The 23,837-nt window shown below is 43.5% G+C and overlaps 1 protein-coding gene across 1 annotated transcript in view; it reads left to right on the forward strand.

Annotated features, from left to right (window-relative positions):
• LOC122422664 overlaps positions 1-23,837 on the forward strand; it is a 185,318-nt gene that overhangs the window by 146,953 nt on the left and 14,528 nt on the right. Inside the window, exons 35-39 of the mRNA XM_043439187.1 lie at positions 1,739-1,956; positions 2,880-3,018; positions 4,174-4,294; positions 15,669-15,778; positions 23,158-23,307. Of these exons, the coding sequence (XP_043295122.1) occupies positions 1,739-1,956; positions 2,880-3,018; positions 4,174-4,294; positions 15,669-15,778; positions 23,158-23,307 (738 nt within the window). The remainder of the gene's footprint in view (positions 1-1,738; positions 1,957-2,879; positions 3,019-4,173; positions 4,295-15,668; positions 15,779-23,157; positions 23,308-23,837) is intronic.

Here is a 23,837-nt window from a genome sequence, read left to right on the forward strand (position 1 = left end):
TCAGAGCCTTTATTTTATTTTTTAAATATTTATCTATTTAGCTGCGTTGGGTTCATGTGATCTTTGCCGTGTCATGTGGGACCTTTCGTTGCAGCGCATGGATTCCAGTTGTGGCACGCAGGTTTTGTTTCTCCACAGCACATGGTATCTTAGTTCCCTGACCAGGGATAGAACCAGCGTTCCCTGTACTGCAGGCCAGTTTCTTCACCCTGGACCACCAAGGAAGTCCCAGCTCAGGGCTTTTAAAATGGTGGCAGGAGCTTGGGGCTTTTTGAGTGGAGGGGTCCAGCTCTGTGGCCTGTAGGCTGCCCCCTCCTGTCACAGTGCTTGGCTTTGGTCTGTTGGATATCTTGGGTCACTGAGTAAGATTTCATTTGCTGTAAGTTTCTGAGGATAAAATAAATCCAGAAGTGCATGAATCAGCTGATTGTTGAGGAGGTAGACTACTAGGTGGAGGGCTTACCAGATATTGGCAGGAGTTCACTCTCCCCTGGGACTTGCCTGTCAGTTCTTCTTCTGACCAACTCTCTTTCTGGCAGCCCCACCTCACTCCACTCCACCCCACCCCATATGTTAATAGCACTGATCTAGGGTCCAGTTACACCCCGGTGGTGGTTCTTCCTATTCATGGCCAGGAAACTTGAGCATCCAAGGTGCTGTTACCTGAATGTCCTCTGGTCCGAGTCTGCAAAGGAAAGCTCCTTTACCTATAACTGAGATACTGTCTTCAGGCCATGGGTGAGATACAGGTCCCCATTCTGTCTGTCATTCTCTGGGTAGCCCTGGCCTTCGTATCGCTGGTGTAAAGGAGATCAGGGACCTGAAAACCTTGTTCCCTCCACATCCTCCAAGGCTCACAGCAGCCACTCAACCAACCCTTGTTTAAGGAAACACCAATGAATGAATGAACAAATCATGATTTTAAAGTAAAATTGCCTGCTGCTGCTAAGTCACGTCAGTTGTGTCCAACTCTGTGTGACCCCATAGACGGCAGCCCACCAGGCTCCCGTCCCTGGGATTCTCCAGGCAAGAATACTGGAGTGGGCTGCCATTTCCTTCTCCAGTGCATGAAAGTGAAAAGTGAAAGTGAAGTCGCTCAGTCGTGTCTGACTCTTCGCGACCCCATGGACTGTAGCCTACCAGGCTCCTCCGTCCATGGGATTTTCCAGGCAAGAGTGCTAGAGTGGCATGCCATTGCCTTCTCCAGTAAAATCGCCTATTGAATCATAAATTCAAATCAAGTGACATATTCTCTGCCTAAATTTTAGAGGACGGGAGGAGGAATAGGAGATAAGATAAACCTAAGTTTCCATTTCCTTACCCATAAAATGGATAAAATCTTCAATTTAAGATTATAATGTAGCTCTACCATGACGGGCTGTTAAATCTTGAGTGTGTTGAAGAGTGCTTTTCAAAACGCAGAGACTAAACATGAAAGGCTCAATTTTTCAAAGGCAGATAAAAATGTTAGCACCCAAGTAAAAGAGTTTTAAAAGTCAGTGGTTCATGACTCAAGCAGAAATTTGAAATGGAGACATTTCCCTCCTTTCTGAAAACCACCTGTGTTCAGGAAGGATGCTTATCCTCGCTAAGCTCTACATGTGCTATCGGCCTGTAAACCATTCCTCCTGGGATGAAGAGTCATTCTCCCAAGTCTTCACTATGCATGGGCTGCATGTAGAAGGTGATCTTGTAATGGTCTATGATGAATGAGGAAGAATTTCTGTAATGCTTTCAGCCAGATTTGTCCAGAGTGCCAGGACTCCAAAGCAGCCCAAAGGCCTCCAAGCTGCTGGGGGGCCCGTGTGATGCCGTGACGTCCCTTGCTCTGCTGAGATCATTTCTGGTGCTGTGGAAGCAACTGGAAGTGCTAAAGGAGCACTGGGGCCGACTCAAGCTCCAAGTCCAGGACATCAACTCTCCCTGTCTCCACAAACAGTTCTCGGAGCTCTATGGGTGAGTGTTGCTCGTGGGGGAAATTCATGTGGAGGAGTGGAACCTGGGGTCTGGCATATTACTGCCCTTGCTCTGAGGGTGACATTTGGTCCTTGAATCTGGTATGCCTAGCCCCACTGATTGCCAAGGAAACTAGGCAGTGTGTCTCTACCAACAGTGCTTTCCAGGAAAAGCTGAGTTCTGTAGGCTGCAGGCATAGCACTGGATTCCACTGAGCAACACTGAATGTCTCTTACCCAGAGTTCTGGCCCTGGAAACGGGTGCTCCTGAAGTGTCCCTTCAGTACTGACTAAGCATTTTAACTTGTAGGATCCCAGTGAGTATTGAGTAGGGAGTGCTGCTGCTGTGACCTGCTGCCCACTCTGCCATGTTGGACTTAGGTCTAACGAGTCTCTGAGAGCTTCAGCATCACAGCTTGGATACAGTATGGTGCAGCATGAGGTGTTCAGTCTGTGGTCCATGTTGTTTTTTCAGCTTCAAGAGCTGGCTGGGATGCCTTAGCTGGCAGGAAAGACAGGTGGCTTCTGCCACGTGTCTGTTACTGAACAAGCATTCACTAAGCACCTACCTGCCGCGCTGGACCTCACTGAGGACCCTAAGGCCCAATTTGGTGGCCTAATCCAAATTGTCTATCTTATGAGTTATGATAGTCAGCTTTCCTGGTAAATAGAGAATGAGAAGACATGTCAATATTTTGAAGAACAAAGAAATTAAATCTGCCAATGAGAAAAGGCCTTGGTATTTAATATTGACTAAGGGAGTGGCAACTATGGTGAATTTAGATGTTGATGTGAGTGTCTATGACAAGTTGGGAGGTTTATGCATGATGACAGGAAACACAACATGAATGAAAAGAATTGTCAGAAAATCTAAAAGAGAAAAAAAATGTTTGTTTGCTAATTTCTATTGCTTTTCTTTAATAGAACTGATATTCTCTACCCTAGCATGAAAGCTATAGCTAGGCGGATGGGGAAAGAAGATGAATTTGAAGAAATTTTAATAACTAGTCAGTGTATTCTTCCCCCCAAAGGAGCTTCAGAAATCGAAATAAAAACTCAACAGGTATGTAGAAGCTATTTTGAACTTGGCTTGAAAATCTGCTTTATGGCATTAGCATGTAAAACTATGGCCATTCCCAAGTGGTGTTTTTCTTCTAGAAGTTAAGTGTAAATTGAGGGTTTGAAAATTGTTGAACAGACTCTAAGGCTGCTTAAGTGTTTAAAGGTATGTGGGGATTTGATTTAGGAAATAGCTAACCTTAATGTCTTAGTTCTGTAATTCAAGATTTTCATATTCTTATTTTCCTCAAATTAAAGTGTGCCACCACAAAAAAGACAACAGAAAACATAACCACTAGCATCTTAAACATAAAGTTCAGGACAAAAGTATCCTCTCTCACCCCAACACACGCTCACAGAAATACAATGTTTAAAATAGGTTCCACGATTGTTTTTCTGAGAATAAGACAACACAATTTATGTTCTAGTCTATTTGGTGTGTGTTGATGGTGTGTGGAGGGGTTGTTTTTCCAAGAGTTTGTTCCCTTTGGCCCTGGGACACAGGCTGTCCCTGGCTGTGCTTATTGTAACAGGGAACAAAGACTCTAGTTACATGGGTGTAAGTACAGAGATGCATGTCCGCTAAGCATCCAGAAGAACTCAGAACCGCCCCTTCTCCACATACACGCCAGTCCTATGACCATTGCTTACCCTTTTGAACTCTGCTTCCTCTCTAGCACCAGGGAGAAACATGGGCTTTGCAAGCATAAAGGGTAGAGTAAGGGCTCATGGGTTTTCATCAGAGTTTTCTCTTGGTCGTGTATGGATTAATATCTTCTTGTGAAATCATACTTGGTATCTAAATTGAGTTTCAGACCCTCTCGTTTTTTATAAAACAGGTCATAAAATTCCTGGCCATATTTAGAGACTGCAAAACATAAGAGGTCACTTCAGACACTGAGCACTTTGCAATTTAGCAGAACCTGAATAAAAAGGGTTGTATTTTATCAATTGAGATATGAGCCAGAAAGAAGAGAGATTTGTCTCCAAAAAGATGCCTCTACCCCACTTGGGAACCTCAAAAAAAAAGAATCCTTTCTTCTTCCTCAGTAGAGAGTAGCTAAAGGACAGGACCCAGCCCAAGGCCCTTATGTAAGAATTTAGGAGCCTGGAGTATAAGCTAATAGTGATGAGTTTCTCTCAAACTTACTTACTCTAGCTTCAGAAACTTCTGGAAAATCTTGAAATTCATATGATCCAGGAGGTATTAAAGAAAGTTAACAAAGAGATAACACTGGTTGTATCAGAAAAGTCCAAGGAGCAGCATACTCTCCCTACAGGTAAAGTATGTTTATTACTTTAGAAAATAACATTTTAATTATTTTTCCTAATGATAAAAGCAATCCATGTATCTATCCATATTCATGGAAAAACGAAAGCACTGCAATGCCCAGAAAATAGTATCCAAAAGTTATTTATTTATATTATTTTTGGCTTCCCTGGGTCTTCATTGCTGCAGGAGCTCTAGTGGCTTCGGCTTGTGGGCTCCAGAGTGAGAGCTCAGTGGCTGTGGTTCACAGGCTCAGTTGCTCCACAGTATGTGGGGTTGTCTTGGACGAGGGATCAAACCCGTGTCTCCCGCACTGGCAGGCGGATTCTTCACCACTGGGTCACCAGGGGAGTTCAAATAAGTACTTTTTAAAAATTTTTATTGAAGTATAGTTGATTTACAATGTTGTATCAGTATCTGGTGATTCAGTTATGTATCTTCTTTATCGGATTGTTTTCCATTGTAATTTGTTACTAACTATTGAATATAGTTACCTGTGCTCAGAAAGGAGTACTTTTTATGTTTTGAAGATTATGTATTCTTCACTTAGAGGGCTTTTAAATAGAGAACATCTGTAAACTTCAGTCTCTTCTGATTAACTCCTAATTGAAATAAAGAATAAAGTTGAAATGGAGGAAATACATGAAGCTTTTTCTTATATTTACATATATATATGTATGTATATAAATATCTGTCTTAGAAATACACGAACTTAGGGTGGGAAGGCAATCAAAGTTGTTTCCTTTCATCTGAGGTCCAAAGTCAGGAGGACTTCGTGGGCAAGTGACCCATGCACTCTCACAGGACTCCCACAGGGCCACATGGGGTTTAACGCTCTACTGGTGCCATCTTGACACTGTTTATTTTAACCTAGAATTTGTATTCTGTCAGTGGTGTCCAGTGAACCAATGGAGTAAGCACCAAAGGCTTGGTGCCTGGGCTCACAGTCCCACCTCCTGCTGCCTCCCCACCTTGCCAGGAGGAGTTCTCTCTGCCCAATCCTCTGCTCTCTGCCACCCCAGGCATCACTAACCTCCCCCTCACCATCCCCATTCAGTTGTTGCCGCTCCCCACACCAGTGGGGGCCTGAGCGTGGTGAGGGCATGTGTGGGGCATGTGTACCTGGCAGCATCTCAGGGACTCCAGACTGACAACACTGGGGTATGTTTGATGGGCGATGTAGTGAAAGTGAGCTTGCTGCCCATCCCTGTGTACCTAGACTATCCCAGGGCAGAGGATGTAGTACCCTTGGGGTTGCCCACCCATGGTGGATAGGAGCAATGGGCTGGTGGGAAGAGGAGACACCTGGCTCAACTTCTTTGACCCTGGCTAGGGCATGAAGCCTCAGTCCAGTAGCTGGTAGACCATGTGTATTCATGTCCCCCATCACAGGGTAGGGGCCCTGATGGCTATGAAGGTTGCACTTGGCCTGCCAGCATCCCCAAGCCTGGGAGTTCAACATTAAAACAAAAACACCCTGACAGGTCAAAAGAGAGACCACAGAAGAAAGAAAAATATTTTATATTTTAGTACCTTTAATGGTACCTTTTCCCTGTGTTTTGAACAAGCCTGAATTTGTATTTTTCATGGGGCACCATAGATTGTGTGGCTGGTCTTCTCTGAACTACAGTGTTTGTTCCTAACTGCTACTAATTCTGTAGGAAAATCCCCGATCTTTGAGCTAAGGAGAATTGTCTGACTGACAAAATTAATTAGGGTTTCCTTTTGAGACAAGGTCCACAGACATTGTAATGTTAATTAATAACTTCTATCCTCACTAAGACCCTGTGGTTTTATCAGTGCTTCGAGTAACTGAATTCTGCAAGCAGGACTTTGGGGAAAGGCTGTGTGGCAAGAGGGGAAGCCCCGCCAACTGAGTATCTCGGAATGTCACCAGAGAGCCAAGTGTGATTGAGCTCCAGTTACAGAGCATTTAACAAGACACAAAGCCTCTGGTGTTTATGCTGTGTTTGCTGCATCTAGGTAGCTTCCTTCTGAGTCCTTGGAGAAAATCCACAAGCATACAGCCAGTGCAACCATCTGCGTGATTTAGGGCCGTGGTTCTTACGAGATGGCCAGGTGGGGGCCCAGGGGAGGAAGTGTCTGCTTTGCGGCTGTGCTGTATGTTGCCTCGTGCAGGGCGCTCACCAGCTGTGCTTGTCAAGGCCTTCAGTGAGGAGCTGGTGGGAGTCAGGCAAAGGGGAGGGGTTGAGTTATTTTTAATGGTGGTAAGATTGATATTACCAAACCTTACTCTGGCTAGAATATACCGGCCAATTCTGAAGTTTTGTTCAGATTCTGTACTTATAAGATTTTTAAAATAAACAGCAGTAGTGAGAGTGTTTTGTTATTGCCGGTTTTGTTTGGGGTCTGTTCAGCATGCTTTGGTGCGGAGGCCTGGGTCTCCTCCTCTGCTGAGGACTTGTACTTGTCCCCCAGTACAAGTGATGGAGTCCCCACTGTGTACCAGGGGTGCTTTTGTATTCTTCGACTTTGTCTTCCTGAGACCACTGTGGACTGGGTCTCGCAGAGGAAGAAGATGGTAAAACCTTGGAAATCTCACTCGCCTATTGCTCATCTCAGCAGTAGGAAGCAGCCATAGTGAATCGGGGCTTCCAACAGGTCCTGCTTCTTTATACAGTGGTCACACTTTGTGGTCAAGGCTAACTTGGGGCTAGGGGTTTCTCCAGAGGGAGCTGGAAATGGAGAGTATTGAGAACAGAGGACATTACAGGCTTGAATATTTCTCCTGTTTACTTCCCTCCTCTCCACCTTGTCCTGGAGCTTAATCTTTTTATAAGCTTCTGAATGAGCTTCCAGTTTGAGAGCATCTGAAAATGTCACAGCCACACCTAGTTCTTGGTAGTTTGTGTTCCCCCTGAGAGCAATCAAAAGCAGCCCCAGACATCCTCGCTCAGCCTCAGGCCTTGCTTAAAGAGAGATAGGCTCCACTGATTCAAAGAGCCTCTGTATTCCCCATCTTTGACATTTTGGCACTGAAGTAACTTTTAATTGACTTTCTCAACTTCTCTGAGCAGTTATAAGACCAGCAGTCTCCAGAGTAGAGACATATAGCTCAGGGATGGGGGAAGAAAATACTAGAATTTCTAAATAGATTAAGTTCGTACATAAGAAATCCATGTTACACTCTTTAGTAAGGTATCCTAATGTGACCATGGGGAGGCAGTCCACAAGAGAATAATAAGAAATAATAGAGTTGACAGTTTTAATCCTAGTTCATGCTTATCTTCAGTCATGTTATGAGGTTTAAAAAGATAAACTAATCACATCTAAGGAGTCAGACAAAAATTTTTTTAAGTCAAAGAAACTATTGGGAATGTGGATTGAGATTCACTCTCACTGTTGGTGAATCTCACCCTATGTGCAGCATGTTTTGCAATATTAGCCAGTGATAGTACTGGAGGTAGTTATAAATACATAAACAGACATGTTAAAGGTAAATCAATAAAAATGCTTTTCTTGAAAGAAGCACAATCAAAACATCTGGGAGAACATGGGCTGAGGCAGCATTTCCCCAGCAGTGTGCCCTAGAATACTAACTCCTCAACATGTTAATGCAGTAGTTCTTCCAACCACAGACTCATGGATTACCTGAATCTTTCCATTTTCTTGGTAATACAAGCCAGCAAGGTGCTCACTAATTACAGCCTTTGGGTTGCATATGTTTACCTAGCATCACTGATCATTGTTTGCTCCAGACCTGTTTGTGCCAGTTTTACTTGTCATTGTGTTTGAGTAATTTACTTACTATGTAAACTAATGAAATAGTACAAAAAGAAAGATCTATTCTATAAAAACTAAATTGAAATAAATTGTGGTACATCCAGTCAATGGAATACTACTGAACAGTAAAAAGAAATGAGTTATCAAATCATGAAAAGACATGAAGGAAACTTAAATGCATATTATTAAGTGAAAGAAGTCAACTTGAAAAGACTACATATTGTGTGATTCCAACTATGTGACATTCAAGAAGAGACAAAATCATGGAGCCAGGAAAAAGTTCAGTGATCGATAGCAGTTGAGAGAGGAGAGAAGGAGTAAACAGAACACAGAGGATTTTTAGGGCCATGAAACTATTCTGTATGATACTATAATAGTGGATACATGCTATTATACATCTGTCAAATCCATAGTTTCACAGGAGTGAATCATAATGTACACTGTGGACTTTGGATGACAATGATATATCAATGTAGGTTCATCAGTTGTAGCAACTGTACCCGCTGGTGTGGGATGTTGATAGTCAGGGAGGCTGTGTGTTTTGAGTGAGGGTGCTGAAGTGTCCAGTTATTCTATCAACCTAAAACTTCTTTAAAAAAACAAAGAATGAGGCATTTGGGTTGTTTCATGGCCTTTAAGATTTATCTCCATAAAAAGCAACCAAAACACACACACACACAAAATTGTAGACCACACACCTTGTATTATGATTTATGGTACAGAATTCCAATGAGTGGGTGCATACAAAGAAAAAGCCTAGAGTCCATGTTAGAAGATTGACAAATGTTTGTATATTTGTGAATTTTTAATTTAAAATTTTTTAGATAGTGCATGTCATTTTTAAAGCACTCTCTGGTTTAACAGACTTTTTATGATTGACCAACCAACTCTTACTCTTGATTGCCTTGGACAGGAGGATTTCTACTTGCAGGGGTTAGGGAAGAAGGTAAGGGTTTTATTAGCTTTTTAAAAGTGTTTGGGAAACTGAGAGTAAGTAATGTTAGAAAGGTTCCCTTACTCCAGACCTTCTCAGAGCCTTTACTGCCCTACTCTCTCCAGAGAGAGCATGAAATATTCTTTGAATTTATACGACCACAGAACCTTGGGGCTATCTTTCATCAACTCAAAGAACTAGTGTTCTAGGCAGCATTTTGAGAAGCAAAGCAGTACAGAATCCATACATATACTTGAAGCAATAAGGCTTTCAACCTACCCACTCCCCACCACTACAACCCTGCTGGTCAAGAAAATAACCGTGATTATTGGCAGTTGTGTGCCTTCAGTTCTGCCTTGGCTGAGGACACAGGGGCTGCTCAGGCCCAGTGAGTTTGTGGTTATGTTAGAGAAGTGCTGTGCTGCGTGCTTAGTCATGTCCGACTCTTTGCGACCCCATGGACTGTAGCCCATCAGGCTCCTCTGTGTATGGGATTTCCCAGGCAAGAATACTGGAGTGGGTTGCCATTTCCTTCTCCAGGGGTTAGAGAAGTGAAGTGCTGCCAAATCAAGGTGCCCTTCCTAGAGGAAGGGGACTGCATGGGGGGTGGGGCAGGTGGGGTGTTCAGAGAAGAGAGGGGAAGTGGTTTGGCCACCAGGAAGTCGAAGTTTCCTTCAGTCAAATGACCTGGGAACAGAGTAAAAGGGAAGAAAAAGCCCTAATTGAACCCCCAGTATGCTATCTCCCTCCCACCTCCACATTTCTTCTTAGAGAAGCCATGGCCACACACACACCAAAAATAAAACACATGTGGAGACCACGAACACCACCTGGCCAGGAAGTGCTTCTCTTGGATGAATTCTACTCACCCTGACTTCCCCTGACTCCTGCACGCAGATGCAGACGCATGTCTGACTTGAACTCAGGAAGAAGAAGCATGCTGTGAAGATTTCCCAGTTCAGTTCAGTTCAGTTCAGTCGCTCAGTCATGTCCAACTCTTTGCGACCCCATGAATCGCAGCATGCCAGGCCTCCATGTCCATCACCAACTCCCGGAGTCTACTCAAACTCATGTACATCAAGTCGGTGATGCCATCCAGCCATCTCATCCTCTGTTGTCCCCTTCTCCTCCCGCCCCCAATCCCTCCCAGCATCAGGGTCTTTTCCAATGAGTCAGCTCTTTGCATGAGGTGGCCCTAGTATTGGAGTTTCAGCTTCAGCACCAGTCCTTCCAACGAACACCCAGGACTGATCTCCTTTAGGATGGACTGGTTGTATCTCGTTGCAGTCCAAGGGACTCTCAAGAGTCTTCTCCAACACCACAGTTCAAAAGCATCAACTCTTTGGCACTCAGCTTTCTTTATAGTCCAACTCTCACATGCATACATGACCACTGGAAAAACCATAGCCTTGACTAGACGGACCTTTGTTGACAAAGTAATATCTCTGCTTTTTAATATTCTATCTAGATTGGTCATAACTTTCCTTCCAAGGAGTAAGCATCTTTTAATTTCATGGCTGCAATCACCATCTGCAGTGATTTTGGAGGCCAAAAAAATAAAGTCTGACACTGTTTCCACTGTTTCCCCATCTATTTCCTATGAAGTGATGGGACCAGAAGAAACCCAACCCTTTAGTAAATAGAATATTTCCCCCTCAGCTAAGCCCAAAGCTAAACCCCAAACCAGCTTTGTAGGCATTTGGCAGGGGAAGGTCTCCAAACTATAAGTGTGTAGCCCCTCGCCAGGCTTATCTATGAGCCAGTGACCTGCCAGGAGAGTACCCTAGAAGAAGAACCCTATACACATTTCCTTATCTGAGAATTTCTGAAGCGTACATGAGGTCTGTCCTATCAACGTTTAGATTTGTGAAAGTCTTAAACTTCTTAGAAGCATGAACTTGTACTCACAGCATTAGTTCTTTTGGATTTCCTACTTCAACTATATTAGGAGAATGGCGATAAGTCTATTTACTTTCATTATCCTAAAGAAAAAAACAAAATCAGATTTATTTGTTTATGATGGAAAGTAGTCAATTGTAGAAGAAATGTGGAATGCCATTTTGAAAACCGGGACCCCCAATAAATAACAGTAAATATAAATACCAGAGGCTCCTGCTCTGTCATATCACATTTCTGGGAGGATTTTGCTGGATACTTTCTCTTATGTGTACTGAGTCTCCTGTCAGAAAAATGAAAGTATGAGTAGGAAACCCCATCTAAAATTAGAAACAGCCAGAGGCAGGGAGAGGCCCTGTGGGTGCACTTGCTGAGGGCCAGTCCCACCCCCAACAGAAAAGGGAGCGGAGGAACGGGGCTGGGCTCCTACCTCTGACGCCATAGGTCTCTCTTAGTTTCAAGACTCCCCTGGAGTGGGAAGAGGAGAGAATAGGTGAGGGAGGTTAAGAGGTACAAGCTTCGAGTTGCAAAATAAATGAGTCACAGGGATGAAATATACAGCATAGGGAAGATAGCTCATAATATTGTAATAAGTGTGTATGGTGGCAGACAGTAACTAGACTTATGGTGGTGATCATTTTGTGATCTATAGAAATATTGAATCACTATTTGAATGTGGAACTAACACAATGTTGTAGGTCAATTATACCTTAATATTTTTTTAAAAAAAAGACTCTCCTGGCACCATGCAGAAGGAAATAGGCCCTACCCAGCATAATTACCACGCACAGGTACTTTTGCTCTCCCTCATGGAAGTTAGAGTGTTGACATACTTCATTGTTGCAGCACTGTCATATATTTAACTTGATTTTATTTTTTTTAACAGATAATGCATTCACCTGGTTCAAAACTCAAAATGACACAAAACATATATTTAGAAGGTTCATTGCCACCCCTATGTAATCATCTTTTTCAGTTTTTAATGTATCCTTTCAGTGTTTTTTATACATGTACTAATTCATCCTTTTATTCAATACCTATTTCCTAAGCACCTGCTATTTTCTAGGCTATATATTCTAAGCACTGTTTTGGGCATACAGTAGTCCCCCCTTTTCTGTGGACAGCATGTTCGAACACCTCTAGAGGATGCCTGAAACTGGGGATAGTACCAAACCCTACACACACACACACACACACACGTATATACACTCAGTTGGTTCAGTCATGCCCGACTCTGTGACCTCATGGACTGTAGCCCACCAGGCTCCTCTGTCCATAGGATTCTCCAGGCAAGAATACAGGAGTGGGTTGCCATTGCCTGCTCCAATACATTGTATACTATAGTAAACATAGTGTATGTTTTTTCTATACATACATACCCATGATAAAGTTCAATTTATAAGTTCAGCACAGTAAGAAACTAACAATAAAGTGAAGTGAAAGTCACTCAGTCGTATCCAACTCTTTGCAACCCCATGGACTGTAGCCTGCCAGGTTCCTCTGTCCATGGAATTCTCCGGGCAAGAATACTGGAGTGGGTTGCCATTCCCTCCTCCAGGGGATCTTCCCAACCCAGGGATTGAACACAGGTCTCCCACGTTGCAGGCGGATCCTTTACCCTCTGAGCCCATGGTTGCCATTGCCTGCTCCAATCAATATATGTACATATTTGTACTACAGTAAATAAAGTGTCTTTACTATATATATGTATATATATAGTATACTATGTTTTTTCTATACATACATACCTGTGATAAAGTTTAATTTGTAAGTTTAGCACAGTAAGAAATTAACAATAATAATAAAATTGAAAAATTACAATATATTGTAATAAAAGTTATGTGAATGTAGTGTCTCCCAAAATACTGTACCGTTCTTACCCTTCTTTGTGTAATGGTATGAGATGATGAAATGCCTATGTGACGAGAGAAAGCGACGTCAGCATTGTGATTTAGCACTCTTCAGGCTTCCATTGAGCTTCGATGATAGGTCAGAAGGGGGATCACCTGCTTTGGGTGATCCTGGATCATACAGCCGTTGTGATGTCCATGCTTTGAGGCCAGGAGAAGACTATATTAGTGGTTGGGGATCCCAGGTGGGGTGGAACATAGCTGGATGGCACGAGATTTCATTGTGATATTCAAAACAGTGCTCAATTTAAAATGTATGAATTGTTTATTTCTGCAATTTTCCATCTAGTATTTGCAGACTGCAGTTGACCACAGGCAACTAAAACTGCAGAAAGCAAAACCATGAATAAGGGAGGACTGTTGTACATCCTAACTGTCATGGAGAAAAAATCCTTATTCTCATGGAATTTATCATCTTGTAGGGGATAGACAGAAAATAATCAAGGCACATAAGAAATAAGAAAATAGTGGAGTGAGGAGGATGGTGGTGTGGTGGTTTGAAGGGACACATTGTCATTTTAAATAGGGAGGTCAGGATAGACTTTACTGAGAAAGTGACATTTTGAGCGAAATTGAAGCAGGTGAAGGAGTTAGCTATGAGGGTTTCTGGAGGCAGAGCATTCCAGACAGAAAGACAACCCATACAAAGCCCTGAAGCAGAGCATACCTGTCATGTTTACGGAACAGCAAAGACCCAAGTGTAGCTGCAGTGGAGAGAGTGAAGGAGAGCAGTAGGTGTCAGAGAGGAAACACGAAAGGGCAATATCATGTAGGATCTCATGAGGACTTCAGTGTTTACTCTGAATGTGATGGGGAACCTGTCCCAGATTTTGAGTGGCATGATCTGACTTTTTTGAATAGAATTTCTCTGGCTGCTATGTTGGAAAGAAAAGGCGGAAGAAGGGAGAGGTTGGTTTGGAGGCTATTGCATTAATCCAAGCAAGAGAAGATGGTGAATCAAACAAAGTTAGGAGCAGTGGAAGTATTAAGTGGTAAAGATTCTGGGCATATTTTTGAAGTAGTCATTGATGGATTGGGTATAGAGTTTGGAGAAAAGAGAAGAGTCCATGGTGACTCCAAGATTTTTGACCTGAGCATTTGGGAAAACTGAATTGCCATCTGCTGAGATGGCAAGTTAGGGAGGGAAGATCAGAAGTTTAATTATGCACAAGTGAAGTTTGAAATACCTTTCAGACATGCAAGAAGAGATGCCAAGTGGGCATTTGATCTAAATTTGAGAGTTGTCAGCATATAGATGGTATTTAGCCATGATACTAGATGAGATAGTCAAGGGGGTGAATATAGATAGAAAAAAATAAAGGCAAACCAAGGGCTGAGTCCTAGGACACTCTAATGTTAAGTGCTGGATGGGGCTGGGGGCAGGGGTGGGTAGAAGGAAAATCAGAAAAAGGAGCCTACAAGGAACAGTGAGGTAGAGGAAAAGTAGGACGGAGTGGTCCCCCAACGTTTGGTGGTGAAAATTTCTCAAGCAAGAGGAAGTGGCAAATTGTGTGAAATGTTACTGAAAGTCAAGTGAAAGCACTGGCTTTAGCCATGTTGAGGTCACTGCTGTTTATGACAGAATCACTTTCAGTGGAATGGTGAAGGTAACAGCTGGGTGAGCGGGTCTAAGAAGGATTTTGAAAGAAGTCACAGACAATAAGTGTAGACCTCTCTTTTGGAGAGTTTTGCTGAAAAAGGAGCAAAGGAATGAAGCAAAGGCTGACATGGGAAACAGGGTCAAGTGGAAGATTTTTATGAGGTTGAAGAAATAATGTGTGCTATTGTGAAGGATCCAGGGAAACAGGAGAAATGATGATATCAGAGAAAGCCAAATTTCTGGAGCAAAGACCTTGAATAGGCTTGAGGGGATGGCCTCTCCTTTTATTGTATTTACTGTATCTTTCTTATAAAAGATAGGATTTTATATCCACTGTTCTACACCTTGCATTTTCCACTTAACAATCTATGAATATTCTTTTCACATTAGGACATGGAGAAATTCTTCTCTTTTTTTACAGTTGCATACCATCCCACTGGAAGGATATACCATGGTTTGTGTGTTGTTTCTAAGTTTTTGATGTCCTAAACAATGCTACTCTTATTAAGTGTGTATACGCCTTATCACATCCTTACTTTGTGGCTCAGCTGGTAAGGAATCCATCTGCAATGCGGGAGACCTGGGTTCGATTCCTGGGTTGGGAAGATTCCCCCGGAGAAGGGAGAGGCTACCCACTCCAGTATTCTGGCCTGGAGAATTTCATGGACTGTATAGTCCATGGGTCACAAAGAGTCAGACACGACTGAACGACTTTCACTTTGACTTTTTCACTTATCACATGTGTGTCAGCCTTGTTGCTGCTTCAGTACAGGAGCTAAAGTTCATATTCTGCAGCTCTCTACACTTCTAATCTGTGACTCTTTCGTCTTTCTTTTGAATTTCCTGACCTTTTAAAATTAACTCTGTATTCAACTTACTTGAATTTGTAACACTTAAATGTGCTTAAATAGATAAATATAATAGCTCTTCATTTATTTCTGATAGTTGTGTTAGGTCAAAATAATTGCTCAGTTACATGTAGGGACTTTATAAAAACAGATGTCATATAAGGTCAATAATTACATTTGATTTGGGATATTTAGTTATGGTAACAAAATATTGCCCACTGGGCTTCAGAGGTGTTTTCCAAATCTTTTCTTAGGAATCTTGTTAGAGATCGTCCTTTTTCCCATGTTCTGGAGGATCCTGTATCCTCAACCACCACCTCCCCTCCTTCACCCGTTAGTTTTTGTGTATTTGGAAATGACACCTTGTGTTATGTCTTGGACAGTTGCCAACTTGTAACTATTAATAGCTGTTCAATGTTTCCTGATACTATTATTGGTATTTCTTTCCCTAGACCTTTGGAAACACCAAGTCATGGAAGAAAACTTTTCAATTATCAGGCCGCAAATAGTTGAAAATTTTGTACAGAGATTATTGGAGAACTACCAGGATGGTGGATTAGAGGTATGAAGTGAAAATTGGTCATTCTAGAGTGTCATTTGCTTTTTTTCAAAAACAAACCCAAATGAGAAAGACTTTCTCTTCAATACATCTCCTAATGCTTCCCTTTCTCCCCTAAAGTGAAGATATGAGAACTGAGCCTGAACTCAAAGTAGAAATCACATGTTACTATTTTAATTTTGGAAAAAGACTGATTTTTAACTAAGATGGGAGAGTAATTATAATATGCATGTTGGCTAATTTCAGATTTGGCCAATTTTTAACATAACCTTGGAGCTTATTTATGGATGAGTTATCTTTAGCAACATTTCCTGTTGTTGATTTTTTAGTATAAAAAATTTAAGAGGAAAAACAAAATAGCCTATGAAAACGCTGCCTAGAAAACATTTTTAAATGAACAGTATGAAAAAAACAACAGCTCCAAAAGGTAGCATTTTCATGTGTCCTCCACTCCATCATCTCCAGTTTCCTCTCCCAATGGAAGCCAGTATCAATAATTTTTATGTATTTATCAGTATTTGAATTCATAACAACTCTATATAATATGTATATAACAATAATATATAGTTAACACATACAACAGTCATACATATAGTCCTTGGAGTCTTTAACTGTTTACTATTGACAGAAAGTACCTTTCTAAATCAAAAGAATCTACTGGAAGGGCAGGATAGGAATGTATATGTAGATAGTTGGCCATAACAGTTTTTAGGATCTTTAACAAATTACGCCAAAGTGCAGTAAGTAGCTATGAATCTAGTTTCCTTTGAAATTCAATCGTTTTTAAAGCCTGCCTTAGCAAAATGTGCTCAGTTTTTTGAAACATTTTGTCCACATTTACATTTTTCTAAGCTCTTCAAATATTCTCCATAATTTTATAATACACATTTCAGTTCTTACTTGTAGAGAATTCACAAGGTTGGTTAGAGGTACACTCTTCCTCAGAATTCACATGTGATTTACATGTATTTGCTTTAAGCTTTCAGTTATACCCAGTGTAATACTATGTATTCTGATGAGGGGGTAAAGTGTTTCCTCTTGGGTCCCTGCAGGTCAGTGGTTCTCAATCAGAGATACAGAGGTGATTAAGGTGGGGCATGTGCAGAAAAATGTTTGAATCAAAAAATTTTATGACTTTCCTTAAAGGGAAGGAAATTCTTACACATGCTTCATCATGGGAAACATTCTATTAAGTGAAATAACTCAATCACAGAAATATAAATGCTGTGTGATTCCATTTATGCGAGGTATCTAATGTAGTCAGATTCAAAGAGATAGAAAGTAGGATGGTATTTGTCAACATATAGGGTTTTCAGTTTTGCAACATGGAAAGAGTTCTAGAGATTGATCACACAACGGTGTGAATATATTTAATGCCACTGAACTGTACACCTAAAAATGGCTAAAACAGCAAATCTCATGTATATTTTACCATGACAAAAGCAAAAAAACAAGTTTGTGGCTTAAGATCTGCTTGTCCTTTATCTATATACGTCACCCCAACATTGAAGACAGGATCTTCTAGGAAAGAAATATGGGTGTTAATAACATCATGCACAGCTGAAACTCAGGGTGCACTGATGAGGCTGGTATCAGCTGACGGTTGTCCAGGATGTTAGGTCTCTCCAAAATGTGTGCCTGGTGGGCCTCAAGACTCTTCTGGATCATCTGTAGTGACAGGGAGTGTCTCTTTCAGTGCCCCACCACCCCCACCCCCTACGCCGTCCATTCCTGGCAGCTCCTGTTTCTGGCAGCTCTTACTGAGCTGAATTTGGCCTCCCCACCATCTCCACCATGGATCCTAGCTCTTGTCCTTGGGACACCACAAATCATGGTTCTAATCCTTCACAGCAAGCCTTTAAATATCTGAGGGCAAGTCAGTCAGAGAAGCTCAGTCGGTGCCATTGCTAGCACGTGTGAATCTTCTGTAAAATTACAAGTGGGATGGGCTCCAGGAGGACACACCCAAACAGGTGTTTCTCTGGGTGGTGGGTAACAAATTGTTACCCCTTCCTCTGGGCAGGGCAGCCTATACCAGGGACACAGACATGGAAATGAAGGGGGCATCATGGTTACCTGGCCTGGGTGCCCCTGTGCAGAGCAGACCACAGTAGTGTGCAAGGAAAATCCAAGCCCCGCCTTCCTTCCTTCAGACTACACCAGCCTCCTATCCTACAGTCCCTCTATAGGAGCGCCTCACCCTCCTGGTCAGGCTCCTCTAATTTCATGGTTGTCTGACCAGCCTAGAGTGCCCTGGTCCTGGGCGCTGTGCTTTGATAGCGCCCATGAGTGTATTGGATTTTGTCATAGCTGACTCATTAGGCTAATAGCCACCTGAAGCCCACACAAGGCCTTCAGGCATCCTGCTGCTGCAACATTATTAGTCTTGTTCTTTTCCAGCCTGGTTCACTCTTTGAACCTCTCAAAATCTTTGAAAATCTGGATTTATCATCTAGCATACTCTGTCACCCTCCCGGGTTCACATCAGCTTACCCTCAGTATCCTCATTCAAGCTTTTAATAACAATGTATGACAGATGGGTCCCAATGCAGTGCTACCCACCCTGGGTCCCCTCCACACTGAACAGTTGCTTTGGGCACAGTCTTGCACTGACCGGAAGCTCATTTGTTTGTCCTGTCACTCAGTTCATGTTCTCCATTTGTCCAAAAGGACATCATGAGAAACCTTCTCAGATGTCCTGCTGAAACCCAGATACACTGCATCTGCTGTATTTCCTCAGGGAAAAGATTAATCTGATCTGACTATTCTTGAACCCATGTTAGTATCTCGTGATTTTTGCTTCCTTTTCCAAATTCTAGAACACCAGACTTTCACAATCAGTTCTAATATATTGGCCAAATTTTATACCAAACACACTGGCCTGAAGTTAGAGACTGACCTTTTTTGGAAATCAGAACTGAGATAGTCTATTTTGTGGATTTCAGAGCCATTTTCATTCACATGCTGAAAGTCATTCCCTCATTCAGCAAGTATTTACGGATCTCCTTTTTTTTTTTTCAAGCACTTTATTATAGATATAAATGTAAGGAGCACAGTCCTTGCCCTGAAAGAATGTATAGAAAAAGTTAGGTGAACCAATGATGTCCAGAAAAGGTACTTCACATTAGGCACTTTGATAGAGGCACAAATAGGGTGCTGTGTTAGCTCAGAGAAGGGGGAACATAACCTAGCTAGGGGGAGGAGGGATGGGAAGTAGTCAGGGAAGAATTCCTGGAGGAGATATTGTTTGAGCCAAGTTATAAAGCATAAATCAGTATTGGCCAGATGAAAAAGGGCAGGGGAGGGAAGGCAGCAATCTAGGAAGGGAGTTCTAGCAGAGTTCAGAGGAGGACGTTGTAAAAATAAGTAGGGCCAGATGCTGAATGGCCTTGTGTGTAAGCCTTATGAGTTTGGATTTCATCCCAGAGTCAGTGGGAAGTCACTGAAGCATTTTGTCAGCAGAGGTAGGTTTTAGAAATATCATCAAAACGCCGTGTGTGTGCCTGATGTTAGATGGATTGCTATGAGAAGCACAGTTTGTTCCAGCAGGGTTAGACTTTTGCCATAACAAGGCCTGGCACCTGCCATCCTTCACCCAGGCTGGGTCTCCAGAAGAATCCATGGGACACTGTGATGCTCTTCCAGCCATCCGACACAGTTCAGGTTTAAGTGTTGGTGACACCTGGAGGGCACCAGGCCAATGGTCATCACTCTGGTTCTTATGGAACCCAGGGGCCTGCCTTGGAGGGGAAGTTGGCAGATGAAGGCCCTTGATGCTGCACTTTGACACTAAGCTGACTCTTAGTGGCCAAGGAAGGCAGGGATGAGTTGCAGAACAACTTTTGAGAAGCAAATTTCTCTGAGACCTCATAGAAGGACTGTGCCAAGAGAAGCACATAGGCTCCAGCCCCACAATAGATGTTTCTCTGGCGGCTCCACTGCTGCTCTGGGGGGCTGGGCACCGTCTGCAGAAGCAAAGATCATGTGCAGAGAGGGACTGCTGGGAACTGGGAGTCTCCCTGCACCTCTCTGTCACCTGTCAGCCATGGCTGCCTGTCTGCCCAGCTCAGACATGGTCCACATTCCAAGTGCCCACTGCAGGTGTGCTGGCGGGGCCCTTATGCCTCTCCCTGCCCGCATACTCACCCTCTGTGTGCCATCCCTTTGAGCTGATCTTTCAGCCCAGGCTCCTAAGGCCTTAGTTGAGCCACTGCAGGGAAGGAAGCAACACAATTTCTCTGGCCTCTGGAGATGCTCTGGGTAGTCCTGGCCATTCTCACTTCTTTGGTATAACATGGACTCACCCAAGGCTTCCTTAACCTGGGCTGGTTCAAATAGCATGCTGGCTAAGAGAGGATGGCAGAGGGCCACGGTGGTTCGAGCCTGCATTTCTGTTTGTTTGGGATCCTTTATCTGCAGTGGTTATGGAGGGTTAGTTGGAGAAGTGTGCCCTGCTGAAGAGCTGTGGAGGCCCTGTTGGCACACTGGCACTGCTGCCCAGGGCAGTGAGGGGTGAGTCAATTGCGGCTGACTCCAAGCACTGGGCCCCACCCACCTGGCTGAGGTCACTGGCCACACCCTGCTGGCTGCCAGTGCAGTCTCATGACTTCTCAAGTCTTCAGGCTTTCATTGTACTCCGTCCAAGAAGTGTTTCCTCTGTGGATGCTAATCCACGTAGCCTTGGCCCTGTCACCATAAAGAAGACGAGGTCCAGGGGATGGAATCTTGGTATCCTTTGCCTTGGAGGCAGCAGCTGACTCTGGCTGTCCTACTGCTTACTTGCCAGGGGCAGGATGAATTGTCCTCACCCCCCTCAGCTGAGGGACCCCCTTGAGGAGGCCCTGGAGAGTGAGGCAGGGAGGCTGAGCACCACCCCTGACTGCCTGGCTTCAGCTCAATAACATCTTCTAAGACATTCCATTCTGCGTGTCTTGAGTGCATTCCTGCCAAGTTGCTACAGTTGATAACTTTTACCAAAGCTTTGCTATTTTTTAATTAGTATATATGTTTTATTAATACATATATTTTATATCTAATTATTTTAATTATATATACATTTTGTGAGTCTATTAGAAAATAGAAATATGTATTAGAAAACACACTCATTAGCTTACCCTCATTGATAACCACTATTGTTATTTTGGTGCCTTTCCTTCCAAGCTTTATTTGTAACTTTTTAGAATTCATGTACTTTTTAAACAAAATAAGATTATTCTATTTGCCTTTCTGTTATGGTGTACTTGACTATATGTTATAAATATGTTTCATTGTCAACAAACATACATCCACATTACAGTTTTTGGTGGCTGTTTAGTATTTCCCTGTATAGATAAATGAGCAGATTCAACCTGTTTTCCATTATGAAGCACTTTAGGTTGTTTCCAATTTTCTTTTCTGTTGGAAGGACTACTATAAAGAACATCTGTTAACATATATTTTTGTGTATAACTTTTACCATTCTCTAAAGATAAGTTCCTAGAAGAGGCATTGCTAGGTCAAAAAGCATGAATATTTTAAAATCTTTTTATTGATGCTGCTAGTCTACCCTCCAGAATACCTTGCTGATTTCCTCTCCCATCAGCAGTGATGAGCAAACCATTTTTCTCACTCCATCAGTACTGGGTTTTGTCACTATGTGCCACCTCTGTTAATTTGCCTCAACAACTCAGCTGGCAAAGCCTGTCTCTGCTCTCTCCGGAGGTCAATGGCACGGAGGTTGCACTGATGGGACGGTGTCACCACGATAATCAAATCAGAGCCAGGGGGACCACCCCAGGCTGGAAGGGAACCTAGTTTCTACAGCAGACTTCCAGGGAGCCTAGAGCTGTCCTGACACTGGAGGTGTCACACGTAGTCACTGCATCAAGTGAGCAGGCTGAGTCTTGGAGTGGGCCCCACACACACGGACACACTTACTGATACATGCAGAGAGACACATGAGACCTATATGGATACTCACAGGTGGAAACATACGCAGAGAGGTACAGACACACACAGACATGCACTTGTGAATACAGACACACATACAAATGGACACCGCACACTGGCTGATACAGACATGCAGAGACACGCAAGCCCTCCCGTGGACATGCAGGTGCTGGTAAGGTAGATCTGCCCTACTGCCCACATATTGGCTCCCATTTCTCTTGGAACCTAAAACTAAGTCTGCCTTGGAGGGGTAGACTTTTCCTCTGTTCCTTAATGGCCATTTCTTCAAAAAGGTGTTGAAAGGGAAGAAATGGGACAGCCTAGAGAGTGAGCACTATGGCCCTTAGGCCAAGGCAAGAGGAGCCCCTGTCAGATGCCCCACTTCAGAGGCCCCTCTGGCTCTGCTCCAGCCCTACTGTTCCCCACAGGAAATCCTCACAGCCAAGGGGATGCACCCACTCAGATCCCTGGCCTCCCTTCTGGACCATGCTCCAGACACCTGGGGCCATGGATTCCCTGAATCCAGGGCCTTGTCCCCAGATCATCCTCCCTAGAGAGAGAGTGGACCTCACCACCTGTGTGCACACTCTGGCCTGTGGCGTAGACGAGGACAGCTGTGCAAGGGCAGGGACAGCTGGGCTGTCTGCTTACACATATACAACCCTCCCCCCAACCAGTCCCACCATGTGATGTGAGGGCAAAGGTAGAGAGCGAGAGGGTCAAACTGTAAACTATGCGTTGGGGCCTACTTCTCCCCCAAGTAACCATATCTCAGCACTGAACTCAGAGTTGTCCAAGAATGATAAAATCAAACCTGGTCTCCCAAGTCATTTGAAGGTCTGTTTGTCAAAGTGGAAGAATTAAACATTTTCAGTTTAATAGTTAGTCTGGTTTATAACCGTTAAATATTTAAGACACTTAGACATCTGGAATGTGAGCCTCCATCTGTACTTTTTTCTTTTAATTGAAGAATAATTGCTTTACAGTATTGTGTTGGTTTCTACCAAACAGCAACAGGAATCAGCCATAGGTTTACCTATGTCCCCTCCCACTTGAACATCCCTCCCACCTCCCTCCCCGTCCCAACCCTCGAGGTTGTTACTGAGCCCCGGTTTGTGTTTCCTGAGTCACAGAGCAGATTCCCATTGGCTGTCTGTTTTACATATGGTAATGTATGTTTCCGTGTTACTCTCCATACATCCCACCCTCTCCTCCCCTCCCCCACCCAGCCATGTCCATAAGTCTGTTCTTTATGTCTCATTTGTACTCTTATCCTTGACCCTGCGGATGTTAGGACCGGACCTGAAAGAGAAGCTTGCAAGGCTGACGCCAATGTTTTCCTATGGAGGATGAATGGAAGTGGGTCCGCGAGCCAAAGCAACGTGTGCCGTGAGCACTTGTGTGGTGGCGCTGCCCTAGGGTGGCTGTTGTGAGTGATGCCCCTTCCCTTTCAGGTCACGTTCAGGAAAGACCACCTTGAGGCCTGCCTCCTTTCCCTGGGTTGTGATGTGATGGCCAGAGAACGCAGCAACTTTGAGAGCTACTCCATGTGTTACGAGCATATATTGGAGCACGTTAGACAGAAGCTCTGCCAGAAGGAGCAAGTATGTTCCCAGACAGATGAGAAATACACCGGGGAAGGTGTGGGTAGGGAGGCCCAGGAGTGACTCCACAATGCAAGAGGTGTTCTTAATGTAAGAACTGAGGGTAAATGGTACTCTCCAAATTTCTTTTCTTATTGGCTTATTTCCTTGGGCTCTGGTCTTCTCAGCTGGGATTGGTGATGGCCCCAGGAGCACTGGGTTGTATGCTTTGGAGGCTTCTAGTGGGGAATATAAGAGGTGAACAACAAGGCAGCTGGCCCTTTGGAGAAGATCCTCAGCTGACCTTCCCACTCTCAGCAAACACAGGGAACTTTGTGCTGTTCCTGGTCCAGCAAGAAGCCAGGATCCCTGAGTAAACTGTTTTCAGGATGCGCATCGTGGGTCTCACTGATGAGACCATCTTAAAATGAGATCCTATCCCAAAGTGCAGTGGGGCAACAACTATAGTCCTGGCTCCAGTTGGAGCTTGCAGATCTCAAAATGAAGCACCAGTAACACAAATAAGAGAAGTCTGGAGCATGTTGTACTGA

This window comes from Cervus canadensis, chromosome 20 (assembly GCF_019320065.1).
Source record: "Cervus canadensis isolate Bull #8, Minnesota chromosome 20, ASM1932006v1, whole genome shotgun sequence".
NCBI classification, from domain to species: Eukaryota; Metazoa; Chordata; class Mammalia; order Artiodactyla; family Cervidae; genus Cervus; species Cervus canadensis.